The 16,499-nt window shown below is 38.0% G+C and overlaps 2 protein-coding genes across 4 annotated transcripts in view; one reads left to right on the forward strand and one right to left on the reverse strand.

The window, feature by feature from the left end:
- Positions 1-16,499, forward strand: part of LOC139148009 (uncharacterized) — a 497,920-nt gene that overhangs the window by 374,551 nt on the left and 106,870 nt on the right. The gene's annotated exons all lie outside the window — the stretch shown is intronic.
- Positions 5,145-16,499, reverse strand: part of LOC139147995 (tyrosine aminotransferase-like) — a 33,671-nt gene continuing 22,316 nt past the window's right edge. For all 3 annotated transcript variants that reach the window (XM_070719251.1, XM_070719249.1, XM_070719250.1), the window contains exons 5-11: positions 16,153-16,291; positions 14,418-14,553; positions 11,160-11,229; positions 10,121-10,249; positions 9,542-9,625; positions 8,462-8,560; positions 5,145-7,734 (exon numbers count right to left, since the gene is read on the reverse strand). In XM_070719251.1, coding sequence (XP_070575352.1) covers positions 7,603-7,734; positions 8,462-8,560; positions 9,542-9,625; positions 10,121-10,249; positions 11,160-11,229; positions 14,418-14,553; positions 16,153-16,291 — 789 coding nt within the window. In that variant the 3' untranslated portion in view covers positions 5,145-7,602. The remainder of the gene's footprint in view (positions 7,735-8,461; positions 8,561-9,541; positions 9,626-10,120; positions 10,250-11,159; positions 11,230-14,417; positions 14,554-16,152; positions 16,292-16,499) is intronic.

Raw genomic sequence — 16,499 nt, forward strand, 5'->3', positions numbered from 1 at the left:
GAATGTGCTCGATACTATGTGGGATCTGCAATATTCCGAAATCAAATTGTCCCATAAATATAACGTCAAATGATTCAAGGCGTCTCGATATTTTTGTCCTTTGTTGCGAAATCTTTGACGATGTCATCCCAAGTCAGTAGGATTGACTCGACTTTTATTTTTTCTGACTTCTGCTCGCTGACAAGTCGCTTGCCACGGTTGTTGACCGCCATGTAGCGGAAAGAAATTTACCGGACATCGCATTCACGCACTTGATTGATTCGCCTTGGCAAACTGTCCACGTCCTAGTTACCGCTTTTCCGAACATCAACAAAAACAGCAACAACCTGATCGCTTTTCCCAATATAATTTTTAACTACATGAGTGTGAATCCACGACAATCAGCGAACCGTTTTGTTCTCAGGGTGAAATTAAACGAGAGAGCGTCTTAACACAGCAGCTGATCAGAGAATGGGCCACGCACGTTGGGGCAATATTGATTCAATAACCGTCGACTTCAAGACCCGACCGCCTTTGTCGATACTCATCAGTTAACTCGTAATGCACTTTTGATTATGATCAAACGTGTGCTGTTGATTGTTTAATTTGTCGATGCAAAATGTCCATGCTGTGCTTCGTGTCTACCATTTAGTGAAGCTGTGAAGGTCGGAATTGCTTCTGTAGTTGGGCGAACACTGAACAGTTCACCGTGTCTACGCATTAAGGTTGGTTTTCTCAATTCAAAGCTGAGGCGAGGCGGACAGGTGGTAACCATACCTGAATGGCACCTATACAGCGCGAAAGAGACCTGTTACCCTGTATGCATACAGGCAGTGAAAACATTGCTGTAAAGCCCGACGCTTGTACAGGTGGCAGAGTTAAAAAAAAAATTGCGTCCAGTTTACTGTCTGTGCTAACAAATACACAAATACACACCAGTTAGGGTGATTTAACGCGGACGTTGGCAAGGCATTACCTATTTTGATAAACTTTTTGTCTTCAACAGTTATAAATTACCGCTTGTTTTTTCATAAAATGCAATTGAAGATCGCCCGGTGGGAAGTCTGTAAACACTTTGACGTTGCTAGGGTAGATCGCCACAGAGCGCAAAAATTCGGAGCTTCGGGGCTGTTGACAATGCTGGAAAATGAGGAACTTTGTCGTAAGGGTGAAATCGCTTTGACCCTGACAGGTCCGAGCATGTTCCCGCTGCCCGAGCTCCTCCGTGGCCCATTCACTTCGGTAAATAAAGACAGGTTATTATCACCCCGGGTAGCGCGTCTCGACAATACAAGAACCGAACACAACACCGCGGCAACCACTAGACATAATTGAAAGGTGTCAAACGTTTGAATTTTACCGAGGTTTTGCAAATCGAGCACGTCCCCTAACTGAAAGTCGTTCAAATTCTTTTTCGTGTTTTTTTTTTTGCTGCCACAGAAGCAATAAATTTGGTTAATTTTTTGGCATTTTTAGGGTTCCACTTTACGGGATATAGTCGGCCCATCAGCTTTTATCCGTTTTAAATCAGGGTCACCGTTCGCCTCGTAAAACCTTGAAGCTTTCTCCACAAACACGTTTCAATAAGAGCACCTTGAAAGGTAACGGAATCTCCCTCCATAACTGCCCACCGTACAGACATCAGATTCTTGAAGAAAACGTGCCTGATGTCCCTCAACAATACAAAGTGTTAGGGCACTTACGGAGGAAAGATTGCCGCCAATCCAAATAAGATTTATAACGCACAAAAACAACACAGGACTGTGCAAATACTTTGAGAAGGGCGCTGACCTCCTAGTCAGGTAGCACTGTTCAATTTATCGTAGCTATGGTAACCGATATCGTATGCTGTTAGCGATCAAGAAGAACATATGACTTGACCCTCCGAACTTGGTGAACGCTAAAAATTAATTTTATTCATCGATTTCTGCAAATTGATTTTGAGACAGGAGAGGTTATAATTTTTGTGGATAAAAAGAATAAATGGCACAATTATCCTGAGATGAATAGTGGTGATAATTTGATAATGCTACCGGTCCTTGATATCAAAGTGTGTGTGCTTTTGACTGAATGTTACTTTACAGCACGCCTGGAAAATTTTAACGTTGAAGCACCGTCCCTCCACCCACGGTGGTTGAAGGAATGTAGGCATCCGCGCACAGGCGTTCTGTTGAGTGGGTAGTTTGTAAAAGTGTAGTTAATGCTACGTTCCGACGTTCTCTTCCGTAGAAGGCTACGGAAAGAACGTCGGAACGTAGCATAAACTACACTTTTACAAACTACCCACTCAACAGAACGCCTGTGCGTCCGCGATATTGACCTGAGATCAATGCATGTCCAGAGCGATCATAGCTGTCCCGTGTGTGTCTGATATCTGCAGAAAAGGACCAGTCAGACTGAAGGTATCGCTCAGACTTTTAGAACACGAGTTGATCTCGCAAAGACAGACAAGCGGATAATTGAAAAATAAGGAAGGTAGAGGGCAGCAGGTTAATCGCCAGATGCTGGGCAGTTTCCTCTGAATTGGACCGCGATCATGTGATTGTCACGGCTGTGACTATGAAAGGGATTAGTGCGAAGTGATTTAGACGGGTGAAATTTCAATCCTTTTTTGGAGGGAGAATGTCAGTCACACATTTGTATAATAACAAAGGTAATAGTCAGTGCCGTATATTCATCCAAAACGCTGGAGGTTTTTTGCGGTGTTTTCGGTTTTTTGCGCCGATGGTACGACAGATTTTCTTAAAGTTGTAACTTTTCAATGCAACTTTTTGTCTTTTGTGGAGGGACCGTGTCTTTCCAATATTTTGCTCTGTTTGTGAAATACTTTAGGGTTCTGCTCACAAAATCATGTCAAATTGCGTAATCTAAAGTTCAGTTGGTCAATACAGCGTATGTGCATTTCATGTGCGATGTTGTTATTGATCGCCATATTATAGACTTCATTTGTCAGTGACTTATATATTTGCCGGGCCAAAACGTTAATATTAGTTCAATCCACTTCGGGGAGAAGGATTTGAAGATAATGTACTTCTTCCGTAGTACAAGAACGAATGTGTGCAATTTCTGCTTGTCCTCGTTCTGACTGAGCGAACAGACTAGTCTTGTTAACTGCTCGAGATGTCATGTCGACATTAAACAGAACGGAACAAAACGATTGTAAACGTAACTCTACTTCCAACTGACAGCGAATCACTTCGCACTCGTGGCGTTGCGTGCAGTCGTCATCGCCTGAAAGCGGCCTAAAAACAAAAGTGGAATATTGAGCGGTGGATAGATGGCGCTGTAACGCTTGACAACTTTTGACAAGTCTTCGGGATAGACTTGACCCACTAGTTACTTGTTATTAGTATGTGCCTCGAAAGTGAAAAATCTTTCCTCAAACTTTCCACACTAAAACGTTAAACTCTTTAAAAACCAGCATTAGGAAACGAATTACCCAACATTTACCGAATTTAAATACAAGGTATATTTGCATAATTTAAACTAAAGAGCGTATCTATGTCCAAAAGGCTGTCATCCCTGTGTTAACTCTTTGGGATTTAGAAAGTTTTCGATATTCGAAAAACTAAGACGATGAAAATTTTCATACTCCAATAGCTTTAAAATGAACTCCAAACAAACGGTAGCTCGCAAGAATATAGTAAAAATTCGAGAGTCGGAATATTTGTTACCGAGTATGCGAGAGTGGTAGTCACTGGTCCGGCGGTATTAAACTACTGCGTACGTTTTCGGCGATCATATCAATCCACTACCAACTAGACAGTCCGCTGAAGTTTAATCCCTCCTTAAATTCTGTTATGAAATGTGTAAGCCAACAGACTTGGGGCAAGTATATCTGGGGTACTGCAGGCATTTAATACCATGCAGAAAACGTTTCAGCGGAATCTTGCATGTATGGAAGTGGCTGAGACTTTTCATGTAAAACTACTTTTTGCATGTCATCAACTGCCGTTGGGATGCAATGGAATATTTCTATCTTCGACAGTACGCTCAACTGAATCGCTGTGAAAGGGATAGCCCGATGAGGAAATGTTTTTCATAATTGCACTCCCAAGTTTTTCTTGCAGTCAACACGGCAACATACTTCCCTCCAGTATTCCTCTTCTCTTTTGACATTAACATGATTTACTTTGGGACATTTTTAATGGAAATGTCCGTGACACAGTGATAATTTTGTTTTGAAATCCAACTTACCCATTGATAGATATTCAAGTCTGTCATTGCTGTATGCATACAAAAAAAGTCAGTGCAATTTGAAAAATAATTATATTTCTGATATCTACACATGAAAAGAATGACATCAGAAGATTCTCCATGCATTTTTATCAACATTTCATTTGAAACTTTTGCTGCAGAATTTTAGTATTGCTTTCCAGAGCATGTTTATTCGCTCAGGCGTGTGTAGTATTTAGGACAAAGTGCGCCACTGGCGGTAAGGATAGACACGAAGAGGACCGCAGCACCACTCTCCACCGCTCAAGGCGCACTTTACTACATGGGCAAGCAGAGCAACGATGTCTGGAAAACCATCAAGACATCTGTGTATAGCCACAGACAAAAAGTTCCTGTCTGTGGTGCAACGGAAAAATAGCACTTACGTTTTCGACAACATTAGTAGATATTTAAAGCGCAAGGAATGAATTTCAAGAAATGATTAAACAATAAAGTCTAAAGTTATTAGAAATTTTTGAGGGGACAAAACTGTTATCTTTCGTGACAAATTTTCAGGAACTTGAAATTAATGCTGGCTTTTCATTAACTCACCAAATTACGGAAATGAAGTCGCTGAAAAATGGGTTGATTACACATTTGGACAAACTAAAAATGCACACAAAATTTACACACTTAGGTCGTATTTGACTTTTGGTTTTTTTAAAGCAACCTTACAGTCCATTACCTTATTAATATTTTAAAGTTTTTTTGGGCCAACCTGCTGTTTGAAAATTTGTACTGAGTGATATTGAAACTAGGAAGCTTCATTTCAATCTTTAAAAAGACCATATTAAATGATCAAAACCTTACACACAAGGCGAATAGGACCATCTGATATTATTATGTGGGGGGAGGGGGGTCACTTCAGATCCCAGCCAAAGGCTTATTGTCACACTTACATGGCTATATGGTGTTGGACACCATGGACAATTGATAAAAATAAAGAGAAGAACTGTTTAAAATATCTTTATTTCCATTGGAATATAGCCACCATAATTAAACATGTAAACAAAAGAGCTGGGACCTATACTGCAGTGCAGAGTTCTATCCAGTGATTGTTTCAATGAATGATAACCCTAGAGGCCATACCTATGGCAATTCATCTGTCTTATCAGAACTTCTATATATCCCTTCCCCTTTCTTGACCCTCTAAGTTTCACAGGATGATCATTATTTCATATTGTTTTGTGTTGAAATGATTATTTTCAGTTTAAAGCTTTATTACATGTAAATTTTGATGTAATTTTTGCATAAATTTTGATCCCTTCGGAAGATAATATCATGCTTACTCCATAAATCATGTAAAAGTCTCTTTCATTACACTTGTCAAGACTGTGTGTGGTCAAATGTAGCTGATGACGATTGAATTTTGCTCCAGAACTATAATTACTTTGTGAATGATGGACATTACATATGGACAGCAGAGGCAAGGTTGCACACACTGTGTTTGTGTTGGCAAGGCAAATACTCTGTATTTCACTGTAGACAACATATGCTATGTCAAGCCGCACTCACAAGATGGAACCCTGCACTTGAGTCCAGTATCGACATTGTGAAAAAACAAAAAATGACAAAAACGACACTCAAGTTGAAAACAAAAGCACAATAAATGGAAATTCAACATTTCCACATTATCTAAAGATATACATCTGATGGCTCATGCACACTTTATTACATCACATATGAAGTTTTTGAACAGATAACTCTGTGATTCAAGCTGAAATGGCTGGATTGCGAATAAAACAACATGAGCACACACTGGTTCTAATATATTGCTGGCAAGATGATGCCATATAAATTCGTCAAAAATTTTCAATACATGCTACTGGAAATTTCTCAGTCACACATGAGACAAAATCAAGTAAAATATTGCTCAAAAGCATCTACATTACACCAAGACTTGGCTTTTTGGCCCATATAAGTCTAAGGTACACTCGTAGCTTGCTTAATATTGAAAACTTTTTCTATCGTTCAAACACAACAACTGTAAAGTTTTTCTCATTAGGCTTTGCCGACATTCACATCCCTCCTTTGGTACATGATTTAAATTTTTGGTCAGGAAAACACAGGACAAAGCTGATCCCGCTGGTTTTCAGGACCTCAAAAATAATAACAAACGTTTTTTGCATATTGCTTTAAGTTCTAGAATTAGTTAAGGGCAACAGGGTTTTGTTTTCATCATCAATCATAATTCACTGTGGCACACTGTATGAACGTGTACGCATGTGCGTGGCTATGGTGTGTGTCTGGATCCGTTTCAAAGACAAGCACTTGACTTTGACTTGAAGAAAACAACCTGTCCTATTCACAGTTGTTCTATAAAAATCTGTATGCCCTAGTCAGATTCAGCAGAGAGCTGTAGACAGCCTTCAGGTAGCACAATAAATTTGCTTTTGAGCTCTTTTTTTCATTCTGAAGATAGCAAAGTTTGCACACAAATTTCCATCTTACTGGAAATGAAAATGGTCCGAAGGCCACCATCAAAGAATTTGAGAGATTAACGATTGAAAATTTTTATTTTCATCAAAGATTGAATTCAGCCCTCTTGAAAATCTGGCCATCATGCCATCGCAAAAATCCACAGGCAAGTGTACTGTAACTTTGCAGTACTAATTCAATTTGCAGCCCTGTTTGGTATATATCAGGTTCAGAGGTCAAGGTAACAGGAATCACTAGCATTGACCATTGAACTTGACCTCTGCTGAGAGGATACCGAACACAAAATGAAAATGTTTACATAAAAAAATTAAAATCAATTCAAAACACCAGAAGATAAGAATTTTTTTGCCTTTCTGCTTTGAGGCAAATGTCAAAATTTCAACTCAAAAATGCAATTCACTCATGGAGTCACAGAATCAACGAAGGAATATAAAATCTTTCAGCTGCAATTTGCGCCATGGTATTCAAATTAGGTTATAGCCATTTGACTGAAAATGCCTTGCCTAACATGAAGAAATCACAGTCAAAACAGGCAACATAAAGCTGTTAGTTGTGTGATACATTCTGTTACGATAACAGAAAACAATTTTTTTTGCTAATTAGATATTATACATCTGAAGTTCTTTTCTTCATCGGTTGAAATAAAAAAAAAATACACGGAACAGAAGGTTTGCATTTCGCCACTAAGTGCTGTCATCAAGAAATATTCATGGGGTTGGTCAAAATGTCAGTAATGCAAGTTATCCATGGTGGATGGGTAGATGACTTCCCTCCTAGATATAAACACTAACCAGTCCATCAGATCTTAAACAATACAGTTTGTTAGCCATTCGATTGTTTGATGTCATAAAATACTAAAAAAATTTGGTCTTTTACGACCAAAGTAAGAGTCTTTCCCTCCAAATGTCAACCCCCCACCCCCCATCCCCAAACTCATAAGATGTCAATGCAGCATCACAGGTGCATCCCTTAGTCAGAGACTTTGCCGTTTTCCGTGATGTAGTGCTGCTTGCAGTATTCTGCGATGCGGTCGCAGGCGTCTTCAGTTCGGTTCTGTGGCAAGGTCAACACGACCCTGAAGAAGTTTGGATACTTGAAGCACTGGAAAGGAAGTGTAAGGCAAGTTAGAAAATGGCTTGACACAATAATTATGATTCAATGTTTACCCATTGGCATATCTGTATACTATACATGCATACTTGGTTTAACCCTTTGAGTGCTGTAATTTTTCCCATCAAAATTTTATTGCCACATTTTACCAATTTTTATGAATTTATAAAAAAATTTTTAAAATTTTGGACCAAACAGACATCATATTTCATTGACTACAGTTTTTTGTCAAAATTTTGGCAAGAATCTGAGAAAAATTGACTAGGGTTTACTTTATAAAGGTGACAAAAACTGACGTTGGCACCTAAAAGGTTAATCTTCTGCTTCTAAAAGGCTGCCCAGTTGATCATCTAACAATTTGGCAAAGCCAATAAATCTGTATTGTATACTTCAGTATACAATGCATGATTTGGGGCACATGAATATTCCACATTGATAAAGAATCATTAGCATAAAATTTCAATACCGGAACAATGCTCATTAATATAATTTGCATAAATTAATACTAATATGCCTCGTATTTTGCACCAATAGTACTTCAGCAGAAGAAAATAGTGGTCACTGTCATCTCTTTTAAAAAGTGACATTTCAGAGAACAAATTCTAATATCGTAATCAGAGTTGGGTATCAGTAAAACCACTTAGTTTGTCCTGTAGCTCTGTACAGAGTTATTGTTCTCAGAGTGGAAAAATTAAAACTGATGCGGCCATGTGCTTACCTGTCCAGGAAGGCAGAGAACAGACTGTTCACTGATCAGTTGTCTGGTAAAGTCTAGATCATCTTTGAAGTCTGGAAACCTGTCAATGTCGATACCAATCTTGGAAAAAGATTTTTAAAAAAATCATTTTAGAGAGAAAACACGCACTGTTCAAAGCTACTTGCAGTTCTAACATTAGTTTTTGTTGACATTGATCTAGTTTTGGGTCGGTATTATCCATATTACAATTCAACAGCACCCTAGGAGGACAATGAGTTATTGATTATGATTATGAGTTGAGGAGTCCTAGAAATTCCTGTAAATCAAAGATTGCTGTTTTACTGAACCAGCTTTTTTAACATAAGGCTGTTTTCATATCAGTTAACACAATATTTCATTAAACACATCAGCTATACTACTGATGGAGATGATCATGTCGTCAGCTTGTTAACAAAACCCAGGTACCTTTTTTTTCCCCTGTCCAGATACTCAATTATGACACTGAGAATGATACAGTCGTTGGTTAAAAATCGTGATCCAAAAGACTGACTGCGACAACAAACTTTCACTAATATGCGCACTTGTCAAGTACAGTAATCACAGCAGATCAGGGAATGTCTTCCATTTGTAAAATGCATCTGAATGTTTGGGAATATTTGGAATTCAAAGAAGCACAACACTGGCTAGACATTACATCCTTGAGCCAGATTAGTTATGTAATTTTGAAATTTCTTGTAGCTCATGTATACTGTAGTTTCGCAGGAGCATAATGCATAAAGTGATCCAATAATATGATTACTGTCACTGATAAATATATGCAGAGGGCTTTTTGGCCCTTTCAATACCATAGTTGGCAATAACAAAAGCTGCTGTTATTCTAGGGGATAGGTTTCTACTTGAATGTCTTTCAAAAATCTATTAATATCAAACTGAAGTCGTCGAAGACAAAAAATATTCAGACAAGACTTGATCGACTTTTCTCACAATCGATGATCTCATGAAATGGCATGACACAAGTACATTGATGGGCAATTCCAACAAAGCCAATAAAAAACCTCTGCGTCCAATCACTTTTTATGGACACAGCCATGTCACACTTACCATCATGTACATGGCTCCCCTTGGCATGACTGGCGTCAAGCCTGGTATGTCTTTAATTCTGTTGTAACAGTGGTGTGCATTGTTCTGTCAACAACAAAAAACATTTCTCGGGGTTAATTCACCAGGATACAAATCTATCAGATGACCAGTACAAACTACAGGTAGCGCTGCTTTACAAAAACATACATTTACACTGGAGAACATTAGGATTGAAATCAACCATTTTTGAAACAAAACCACACAATGGTGACATCAAATCACATTGCCTTGTATCTGACACTTCCAATTGAGGGGATTATTCACTCACTCAATATGTTAATATCTATCTATCTATCTATCTATCTATCTATATATCTATCTATCTATCTATCTATCTGTCTGTCTATCTATCTATCTGTCTATCTATCTATAGATAGACAGATAGTTTGTGGCACATATTTAACATTAAAATCTTAATATTTTATAAAGTGGCAGTGGAAGATATGATAACTATGAAAGTATTCAAACATTTGCATCGTAGCCTTCCAATATCTGGATTGTACACTGTGTATACAATACCCATGTAGAGACAATACTTACTTTGACAACTTCAATGGTTTTATCAAAGAAATGCTGAGGAGTCTCTTCTAGGATATTTTTCATGGCTGCTTGTACCAGTGTGTTTGGTCCAAGAATTCGCTGTGACAGACGCAACAATCCATCACGAACCTGTGGGTGTGAAACAATTAAACGTCAAGATACAGAAAGAAATACCACAAAGGATGCATACATGAGGACATCAGCACAGTGACACTAATGTCCTAAAAATGCATCATTTGCAGGATTTTCATTATAACATTATCATTATACACCTTACATAAATGAATGGAACGTCAAATGGACCGGGTAGTAAAGGTTTTGGGCAACTGCATCTATTGTCTTTCTGATCTATAGCAAGATTTGATTGCCATCCTGGACTCATTTCTGACAGCTTGCCGGTGTACCACACAAACAGAGGAAGAGACATTTTCCTGAAATCATCCAATGGGTCCCTTGAAATTGTCTGAACCATAAAATGCAAAGTGTGGCACTTGTGGTGTCTGGAAATAGTTTATGTTATGGAATATGCCTTTGGTTTTTGCTATTTCAATGATGAAAAAAATAATTAACTTATTATGGACAGATCATTCTGTGAAGATTTTGAAACTCAAAAGTTGATATTCATTGTATTGACTTGATTGGGCAAAAGTTACTTCTCAATATGAATCAAAATGAAAATAAACACATTTTTCACTGTCTGCTTTTCAACATAAGCCCCCTTGGACTGGCAAAAAAGATAAACTTAGAAACCTTATGAGGAAGTTAACCTCGGCCTCTAAAAAAACTAGACCGAATGTGCATTACCCTTTTACCACAATGGTTTGGCCTAAACCCATTGTCATCAACAGTGATTATGGACTTCACAAAGAATTTTAGGGGGTGAATGGGGGTGAATTTACATGCTTGTTCTTTTCTAATCTACAGATTTTGATACATCCCCGTATTGCCTTTGTACACTGTGATTGGACCTTAACACTGAAACATGCGGGTGACTGAGAAAAAAGACATTGAAGAAAGAAGGCCTGCTGTGAAGTATTACCTCTTTATCGAAGACATTATTACGATCATGAACAATAATCCACCCAGTTCTCCATCCGGGACACAGATACCTGTACAGTAAAAAGGTGATGATGATAAGTTTTTATCAAATCTAGAAATAAATAATTTTATGTCAATTGTACATTCTTGATCTACTCCCCAAAGCATTTTGAAACAGCTATTATCTAGATTATCACAATTTCATCTATAGGTGTAAAATGAATGCACTGTTATTGTTTACCTATGAATTCTAGTCTTGACCAGAATTCACCGTTAGCAATAACAATAAGTTTTTGTCAATGACATAGTCCCAACTTGTAATAGGAGTATTAGTCTTGATGAGGCAGGGAAATGAGGTCATTAAGAAGTATCACTGGAGTGTATATGTTCAGATCTATGGACACATAGGTCTATGTCATTGTTCCCAATTTGAAACAAGAGGCATGTATAAGTTATGGTTCTAAATCAGGAAAAAAGATCAGACCTCTAGCTGTATTGGCCAGCCAAGAAATACATATGTGCATAATAAATGAGGTACAAGATGTGACATCTTAAGGTCTATTATCCTATCAAAATCGAAGCGTAAAGAACTTGTGGTTACTGAGTTATGCATATATATGCATATTCAAGGTCAAAGGTCATCAGGTCACGTGGCATTTTGAAAAGAAAAACATTGTATTGCTAATTAATCCATATATGCCAAAATTCAGACCTCTAGCTCTATTGGCTTGCCCACAATATATATGGGCATAATTAACGAGGTAAAGCATGTGCTGTCATAAGGTCTCCCATCCTACTAAATATAAAGGACATAGCACTTGTGGTTACTTATTTATTGACATTATCGTGTATTGTAGGTGAAAGGTTATCGAGGTCACATGACATTTTGTCAAAAAATTTCTATCCTATAGTCTATCCCTATATACTAAAAATCATACATTACCTCTATTGGCTTGCTCAAAATCAGATATGCACATAATTAATGAGGTACAATATGTGGCATCATAAGGTGTCCCATCATACCAAATATGAAGGGTATAGCATTAATGGTTCCTGAGTTGACAAATATGTATATTTGAGGTCAAGGTCACCTAGGTCACATGACATTTTGTCAAAAAAATTGTATTGCAAAGTTATCCCTATATACCAAAAATCAGACCTCTAGCTCTATTGGCTCGCTCAAAATTAGATATGCGCATAATTAATGAGGTACAATATGTGGCGTCATAAGGTGTGAGTAACCTTGTGTCCCATCATACCAAATATGAAGGGTGTAGCACTTGTGGTTACTGAGTTATGGACAAATATGTATATTTGAGGTCAAAGGTCACCAAGGTCACGTGACATTTTGTCAAAAAAATTGTATTGCTAAGTTATCCCTACATACCAAAAATCAGACCTCTGGCTCTATTGGCTCGCTCAAAATTAAATATGCACATAATTAATGAGGAACAATATGTGGCGTCATAAGGTGTCCCATCATACCAAATATGAAGGGTGTAGCATTAGTGATTACTGAGTTATGGACAAATATGTATATTTGAGGTGAAAGGTCACCAAGGTCACGTGACATTTTGTCAAAAAAATGTATTGCTAAGTTATCCATATATACCAAAAATCAGACCTCTAGCTCTATTGGCTCGCTCAAAATTAGATATGCACATAATTAATGAGGTACAATATGTGGCGTCATAGGGTGTCCCATCATACCATATATGAAAGGTTTAGCACTTGTGGTTACTGAGTTATGGACAAATATGTATATTCGAGGTCAAAGGTCACCAAGGTCACGTGACATTTTGTCAAAGTGTCTGAGATATCTGCGTGAACGGATAGACTCACATGGATGGACTCACGGACTGACATGACCCAATCTATGAGCCCCCTGGACTTTATCTGTGGGGACTAAAAACTGTGTCACTGCATCCTTTTTGCAATATGAATACAATGAGAAACTAAATTTTATTTTTCTTGGCCTTATACATGGGAGTCTATGGACTGCCTTATACATGGGAGTCTATGGACTGCCTTATACATGGGAGTCTGAGGACTTCCTTATACATGGGAGTCTATGGACTGCCTTATACATGGAGTCTATGGACTGCCTTATACATGGGAGTCTATGGACTGCCTTATACATGGGAGTCTATGGACTGCCTTATACATGGGAGTCTGAGGACTTCCTTATACATGAGAGTCTATGGACTGCCTTATACATGGGAGTCTATGGACTGCCTTATACATGGGAGTCTATGGACTGCCTTATACATGGAGTCTATGGTCTGCCTTATACATGGGAGTCTATGGAGGTGAAAACTAAAAAGTCCTCTAACACGGCCAAATTTGATCGCATTGTGAAACAAATCAACGTGCATCTGTATGAGGTACTAGGGCACTATCCTTGTACAAGTTTGAACGAAATCGCTCCAGGCGTCTCTGAGATATCTGCGTGAATGGACGGACGCACGCACGCACACACGGACGGACGCACGGACGGACTGACCAAACCTATAAGTCCCCCCGGACGGTGTCCGTGGGGACTAATAAAGTTTTCACAATAATGTACAGGTTGAGTTGACTAGCTGAACACTGTGTACACTATATCTCAACATGCTTTAACCCTTTCACCACCATGGTTTGTCCCAAATCCATTGTTTTCTATGGTAAAGTTGGACCTGTATACAGGGAACTGGGGGAGAAAGGGTTAGGGAGTAGAATAAGAAACTAAAAACACAAAAAGTGAAAAAATCCATCAAAGGTTACAGCTTTTGGTCCTTGTATTGATGGGGAATTTTTGAAGTTACACAATACAGTGAAACTAATGAGGGAGCATGTGACAAAGGTGAACACTGATGTAAGTAAACTAAGAATCATAAACACAGCAGGGTCATCGAACCACATGATTTCATTCAAATTATGTTCAATGCCTTTAATTTGTGATTTTTGCGATTTCTATCATTGGTGGTAAAAGAGGACCATTTTGACTTTGTTGTCAATAATTATTTCTACAAGTTTAATAAAAAAATTCTGAAAAATATTTTTGCATTGTCATGATGGTATACTACAACACTGATTAAAAGTTAATCTTATTTCTGATAACATCCTCCATACAAATTCCGATAGTGTAGTGTCCCACGTGTGAACAGATATAACTATTACATAAAAATATTGTAAGTCTCAGAAAGCACAACTGTAGCACCATATCACTCATATTTTGTTGCATTTATCCATTTCTAAATGACTGCACTGTATTAGTTACCTCTTTGTGAGACCTCCACACGCCAGTATGGGTACTTCTGTTGTCAACGATGCAAGATTGTAGTATTTCTCACCAGGGAAAACAAAGTCTGCGTAGATTTCATCCGACATGATCGGAAGCTTGTTCCTTTCAGCGACTGAAAAATATTAAGATGCAGAAAAAAATTAAGTTAAATGTAACAAGTCATCGTTGATGACACAGTCCCCACTTGTTAATGGGTACTTTGATTACAGGTCCTCAGAGAGGATAGAGTCCTCTTCATTAGGTCTGTGATAAAAATACTTTTGAATAAATTCGCTTGATACATGTGTGAGTTGTAGTTCAGAACATGGAAAAATCGTAATAAAATGGCCACACGGTGGCCATATTGGATCGTATCACAAAACAAATAAATGTGCATATGTATGACATAGGTCAATGTCCTTGTAGCAAATTTGATTAAAATTGGTTGAGATATGCCTGAGTTATGGCTTGTACATGTAAAATCATAACAAAATGGCCGCACAGCAGCCATATTGGATCGTATCACAAAACAAATTAATGTGCATATGTATGACATTGGTCAATCTCCTTGTACCAACTTTGAATAAATTCACTTGATACATGTCTGAGTTATGGTTCTGGACATGAAAAATGTAATAAAATGGCCACACGGTGGCCATATTGGATCGTATCACAAAACAAATCAATGTGCATGTGCATGACATAGGTCAATATCCTTGTGCCAAGTTTGAATAAAATCGGTTGAGTTATGCCTGAGTTATGGCACTGTACATGAAAAAATCATAACAAAATGGCTGCACGGCGGCCATATTGGATCGTATCACAAAACAAATTGATGTGTATAGCTATGACATTGGTCAATGTCCTTGTACCAACTTTGAATAAAATCTGTTGAAACATGCCTGAGTAATGGCTCTGTACGTGAAAAAATCGTAACAAAATGGCTGCACGGCGGCCATATTGGATCGTATCACAAAAAAAATTGACGTGCATATCTATGACATTGGTCAATGTCCTTGTACCAACTTTGAATAAAATCAGTTGAAACATGCCTGAGTTATGGCTCTGTACATGAAAAAATCATAATAAAATGGCCGCCTGGCAGCCATATTGGATCGCATCACAAAACAAATCGACGTGCATCTGTATGACATATGAAGTAATCCTTGTACCAAGTTTGAATGAAATCGCTCCGGGCATCTCTGAGATATCTGCGTGAACGGACGGACGGACGGACGGACGCACGCACGGACGGACGGACGCACGGACGCACGGACATGACCAAACCTATAAGTCCCCCCGGACGGTGTCCGTGGGGACTAATAAAAGATTATGACTATCTAACATCAAGATGGACAGACTATCTCAGTACCGATATGTTGTGTATATCCTGATACTAACATGGATTATTACTATGAGAAAGTTAAATACAGACGATGTAAAATCTGTCGAAGCCTATTTTTACACACAGAATGTACAAAACTTTGAGAGTGCACGTTGCAATCATTTTTACAAACCACGTCACTTTCTTGATAAAGTTTCAATTCTGAATGAAAATCTTTCAAATTTTGAAAATGGCTTAGAGAAGTGGCATGTAGATATAAAAAAATTCCTTAAATTGTCAAAACAATAATTTGACAAACAATTATGCCTTTTTTGATTAATTTCCAAGTCAGGCCCTATATTTAGTTTCAGAGAAGAAATAGTTTATTGCAAAAGTGTATAGACTCACCAGCCAAAATGTCCTGTAAATGTTCTTTTGAGTAGACAGATCCACACGGGTTTGACGGATCATTAACAATGATAAATGCTGTGTTGTCATCAATCAGCGATTCCATGTGACTTACATCAGCTTCCCAGTCTTTATCCGGCTTTGGAGAAAAGATGCATGAACATTTGTTATGAAAATCACGTGTATATCCCTTTTCCTGCCAAGTCCATATTTCACCACCAGGTCAAGATGGTTAAAATTAATGAAACACAACATATTCAATATGATGTATTTTAACATAATACTGTACATTTGAAGGCTGTTGAAAACATAATAATGTAAAGTTGATTTTTTTTGGACAAAAGATG

The sequence above is a fragment of the Ptychodera flava genome, chromosome 13 (assembly GCF_041260155.1).
Source record: "Ptychodera flava strain L36383 chromosome 13, AS_Pfla_20210202, whole genome shotgun sequence".
NCBI classification, from domain to species: Eukaryota; Metazoa; Hemichordata; class Enteropneusta; family Ptychoderidae; genus Ptychodera; species Ptychodera flava.